Source organism: Mesoplodon mirus, assembly GCF_964341445.2.
Source record: "Mesoplodon mirus genome assembly, contig: HAP1_SCAFFOLD_748, whole genome shotgun sequence".
NCBI lineage: Eukaryota > Metazoa > Chordata > Mammalia > Artiodactyla > Ziphiidae > Mesoplodon > Mesoplodon mirus.
The window spans coordinates 190,076-195,521 of record NW_028295285.1 but is presented as its reverse complement, the minus strand read 5'-3'; the positions used below and the strand labels follow the sequence as shown (position 1 = coordinate 195,521).

The following is a 5,446-nucleotide window of genomic DNA, read 5'->3' as shown; positions in this document are numbered from 1 at the left end:
AATTAAGATTTCAAGAGCATGAGAGGTAGATGGCCAACCAGAGTTCCTAAGGTTCGGTGCCTGTAACTGTTGCCGCCGCTTAAGCCTGCCAAAGCAGTGGTACGGCTGCTGCGCTCGTGCTTGCTCCCTCTAGAAACGTTCTTGCCAGTAGTGGCGGCAGTGGGACTCAATTACCCCCTTTTTTCACTCTCTCCAGAAGCTCCAGATGGCGTCTTCCGTGGGCAACGTGGCCGACAGCACAGAACCAACGAAACATATGCTTTCCTTCCAAGGGTTAGCTGAGTTGGCACATCGAGAATATCAGGCAGGAGATTTTGAGACAGCTGAGAGACACTGCATGCAGCTCTGGAGACAAGAGCCAGGCAATACTGGTGTACTTTTATTACTTTCATCTATACACTTCCAGTGTCGAAGGCTGGACAGATCTGCCCACTTTAGTACTCTGGCAATTAAACAGAACCCTCTTCTGGCAGAAGCCTATTCGAATTTGGGGAATGTGTACAAGGAAAGAGGGCAGTTGCAGGAAGCAACTGAGCATTACCGGCATGCATTGCATCTCAAACCAGATTTCATCGATGGTTATATTAACCTGGCAGCCGCATTGGTAGCAGCAGGCGACATGGAAGGGGCAGTACAAGCTTACGTCTCTGCTCTTCAGTACAATCCTTATTTGTACTGTGTTCGCAGTGACCTGGGGAACCTGCTCAAAGCCCTGGGTGGCTTAGAAGAAGCCAAGGCATGTTATTTGAAAGCAATTGAGACGCAACCGAACTTTGCAGTAGCTTGGAGTAATCTTGGCTGTGTTTTCAATGCGCAAGGGGAGATTTGGCTTGCAATTCATCACTTTGAAAAGGCTGTCACCCTTGACCCCAATTTTCTGGATGCTTATATCAATTTAGGAAATGTCTTCAATGAGGCACGGATTTTTGACAGAGCTGTGGCAGCTTACCTTCGTGCCCTAAGCTTGAGTCCAAATCATGCAGTGGTACATGGCAACCTGGCTTGTGTATACCATGAGCAAGGCCTGATGGATCTGGCAATAGACACCTACAGGCGAGCTATTGACTTGCAACCACATTTCCCTGATGCTTACTGCAACCTAGGAAACGCTCTCAAAGAGAAGGGCAGTGTTGCTGAAGCAGAAGATTGTTATCATACAGCTCTCCGGCTGTGTCCCACCCATGCAGACTCTCTGAATAACCTAGCCAATATCAAAGGAGAACAGGGAAACAGTGAAGAGGCAGTTCGCTTGTATCGTAAAGCATTAGAGCTCTGCCCAGACTTTGCTGATGCCCATTCAAATTTAGCAAGTGTATTGAAGCAGCAGGGAAAACTGCATGAAGCTCTGATGCATTATAAGGAGGCTATTCGAATCAGTCCTACCTTTGCTGATGCCTACTGCAATATGGGAAACACCCTACGGGAGATGCAGGATGTTCAGGGAGCCTTGCAGTGTTATACTCATGCCATTCAGATCAGCCCTGCATTTGCGGATGCCCACAGCAATCTGGCTTCCATTCACCACGATTCAGGGAATATTCCAGAAGCAATTGCTTCTTATCGCACTGTTCTGAAGCTTCAACCTGACTTTCCTGACGCTTATTGTAATTTGGCTCATTGCCTGCAGGTTGTCTGTGATTGGACAGACTATGATGAGCGAATGAAGAAGTTGGTCAGCATTGTGGCTGACCAGTTGGAGAAGAATAGGTTGCCTTCTGTGCAGCCTCATCATAGTATGCTCTATCCTCTTTCTCATGGCTTCAGGAAGGCTATTGCTGAGAGGCATGGGAACCTCTGCTTGGCTAATATAAGTGTCCTTCATAAACCACCGTATGAACATCCAAAAGACTTGAAGCTCAGTGATGGTCGACTGCGTGTAGGATACGTGAGTTCTGACTTTGGGAATCATCCTACTTCTCATCTTATGCAGTCTATTCCAGGCATGCACAATCCTGATACATTTGAGATATTCTGTTATGCCCTGAGCCCACATGATGGCACAAACTTCCGAGCGAAGGTGATGGCAGAAGCCAATCATTTCATTGATCTTTCTCAGATTCCATGCAATGGGAAAGCAGCTGATTGCATCCATCAAGATGGTATACACATCCTTGTAAATCTGAATGGTTATACCAGGGGTGCTCGAAATGAACTCTTTGCTCTCAGGCCAGCTCCTATTCAGGCAATGTGGCTGGGGTACCCTGGGACTAGTGGCGCGCTTTTCATGGATTATATCATCACTGATCAGGAAACTTCACCTGCTGAAGTTGCTGAGCAGTATTCTGAGAAACTGGCTTATATGCCCCATACTTTCTTTATTGGTGACCATGCTAATATGTTCCCTCACCTGAAGAAAAAAGCCGTCATCGATTTTAAGTCCAATGGGCACATTTATGACAATCGGATTGTGCTGAATGGCATCGACCTCCAAGCATTTCTTGATAGTCTATCAGATGTGCAAATAGTCAAGATGAAATGTCCTGATGGAGAAGACAACGCAGACAGCAGTAATACAACTCTTAATATGCCTGTCATTCCTATGAATACTGTTGCAGAAGCAGTTATTGAAATGATTAACAGAGGACAAATTCAGATTACAATGAATGGATTCAATATTAGCAATGGACTGGCAACTACCCTGATCAACACTAAGGCTGCCACTGGAGAGGAGGTTCCCCGTACCATTATTGTAACCACACGTTCTCAGTACGGGTTACCGGAAGATGCCATTGTGTACTGTAACTTTAATCAGTTATACAAAATTGACCCATCTACCTTGCAGGTGTGGGCAAATATTCTGAAGCGTGTTCCCAATAGTGTACTGTGGCTGTTGCGTTTTCCAGCAGCAGGAGAAGCTAATATTCAACAGTACGCACAAAATATGGGCCTTCGCCCGAACCGTCTCATTTTTTCCCCTGTTGCTCCTAAAGAGGAACATGTTCGGAGAGGCCAGCTGGCTGATGTCTGCTTGGACACTCCACTCTGTAATGGACACACCACAGGGATGGACGTCCTTTGGGCAGGGACCCCCATGGTGACTATGCCAGGAGAGACTCTTGCTTCCCGAGTTGCAGCTTCCCAGCTCACTTGTTTAGGCTGTCTTGAGCTGATTGCTAAAAATAGACAAGAATATGAAGAGATAGCTGTGAAACTGGGAACTGATGTAGAATACCTGAAGAAAATTCGTGGCAAAGTCTGGAAGCAGAGAACATCTAGCCCTCTGTTCAACACCAAACAATACACGATGGAACTAGAGTGGCTCTATCTACAGATGTGGGAGCATTATGCAGCTGGCAACAAGCCTGATCACATGATTAAGCCTGTTGAAGTCACTGAGTCGGCCTAAATAATGACTGTGTGCCCAGGAGAATTACCCCTGTAGCTGAGCCTCAGCCTTCTGGGGGCAAGGGAACTACTTTTTCAATATCATGTTGCAGATGGGTGACACACAATGATAAGAAATAGCACAGCCAGACTTGCTTCCTGCATGATCATGACAGGGAGAGACACAAGAGATGGGAAACTGCTGTTCCACAAGGAGATTCCATCGAATTTTGCCGCAGCCAGGTGTCTGGAAGGTCTGGAAGGTAAGTCTGGAAGGTCTGATCTGCCTTGGTCTTCCAGGGGATGGATGGTTAGTGTGGAAGGGAGATAGAGATTGCCCAGCCGTTTTGTGATTATCATGGATGGATTGAGTCTTCTGAATTAATTTTTTTCTTTCTATTTTGGGTATTGGAGCTTTTAAAAATGTTTGGTTTCAGGTATTTTTATTCATGTGAAGTGTATATGATTCTCTTGAGATCAGGTGTTAAGCTGAAATATTCCTTGTTTTAGTTTCTGAACTCTACAGATAAATGGGGACTTTGCTGGTGTAGTCTTTTTCTAGGTTTTATAAACCGCTTGAGCCTGTGTCAGTCATTTTAGTGTCTGACATAACGTTTGGAACTCTCAGTGCTTTGTTGGTTTGTAGATGATGGCTTCAATTCTTTTTCTGGTCCGTTTCCTTCTTCCCTTCCCCCCACTTTAAAAATTCTCCTGTAACTTGGCTAACAAAAACCAAGTCTGATTCAAAACCTCCCAGAGTGTTTCTCTTAAACACATCATCTGGTGCCAAATGAAGATTCTTAGGAGTGCTTATTAATTATGAAGGGCACAGTTGTGGTACTGTGACTGATGATAATAATAATGGATTTTTGGCCTAGAGTTTTGTCCTATTTCACCAGTGTTTTACTGTTGACTGCCCCTCTATGCTGCTTCCAAAAGTGATAGTGTGTGATAAGATGTTTACTTTCATTTCTAAAGTTTGTTTTGTTTTAGGTGAGTCCTGTTCTTCCTTTTTCTTTCAGCAGAAATGAAATTCCAGGTAAGTATAAGTATTCAAATATTTGATCAGTAGTTCACAGTTATCTCCAGTACATTCAATAACTTTCATCAAAAAACATGTTATAGGTAAAAAGCTCTGAAGGACCAGCTATGTATATGATAATTATGTTTCAGGCCTTCTAGGGTATTATATATGATAACTTGTCTTCTGGTCGTGGTCTTGAAGTCTTTATGGATTCAGCCTCAGTAGTAGCGAACTGCACTGCTACTTGGTTTGGAGTACAAATTAGACTTTAACCCTCCTGGAGGTAGAGTTTTTGGTATTGAAAACCATAGGAATGAAATTATTGTATTTCAACAAAGGATCGAGGGCTTGAGGCTTAAACAAGCCAACATATGTGTGGGAAGCAGTCAGCCTTGAGAGCACCTTCGGACATGCCAGGCATGCCGCTGCTGCTCGAAGGGACTGTCCCTACTTGTTCCCCTCCTTGTTCCATTCCATGGGAGATAAATCACCAGGGCCCAGAAATCAGAAAGAAAGTAAAATGAGACAAGCAAAGCTGTCTCCCCCTGCACATGCAGGTTATTTTGGATGATTCTGGGTTTATGGGTTTTCTCCCAGGGAAGTTAACCTTGAGCCGAGACAGTCATTAGATAATGTAAACCACCGTCTGGCAACCTTCCCTTTTCTAGTCTATATAATCTGTACCTGTAGCATAATAAAACTTACCTTGCAACCATCAGTTGTCTTGGTCCTTCTGACCCCATTCGTTGGTGCTACTTCAGTTCCTTACCCCGTCTCTTCTGACCCTGGGCGGTGAAATCCTCTTTCTGAGGCTGGTCCATGGCAAGTGGCGCCCGAACAGGGACCTGAAGCGTGAAGGCAATTAAAAGGAAAAGAAAGTGCAGGTAAGAGAACCCTTATGCAAAATATGTGTGGCCACGAGTAAAAGTGAAACTAATAGAGGCATAAGGCAACAGTCAGAAGTAAAAGAAGATGGGGCAAAAGGGCTCCAAGGAGCGTGAATTATTTGCTCAGGTTTTACTTTCCATGCTTATAGCTCGGGGTAATAAAGTTTCTACCTCACAGTTGACTGAATTTTGGCAGCATATCCATGATGTA

General features: G+C 44.6%; 1 protein-coding gene across 1 annotated transcript; it reads left to right on the top strand.

The window, feature by feature from the left end:
* Nucleotides 1-205: 205 nt before the first annotated feature.
* LOC309797574 (UDP-N-acetylglucosamine--peptide N-acetylglucosaminyltransferase 110 kDa subunit-like) lies at nt 206-4,484 on the top strand (the record flags this gene model as incomplete). Its single annotated transcript, XM_082646070.1, has 2 exons — nt 206-3,587; nt 4,318-4,484. One exon carries the CDS (start codon nt 206-208, stop codon nt 3,344-3,346), a length of 3,141 nt encoding a protein of 1,046 aa, XP_082502196.1. The 3' UTR covers nt 3,347-3,587; nt 4,318-4,484.
* Between the last annotated feature and the right edge of the window lie 962 nt (nt 4,485-5,446).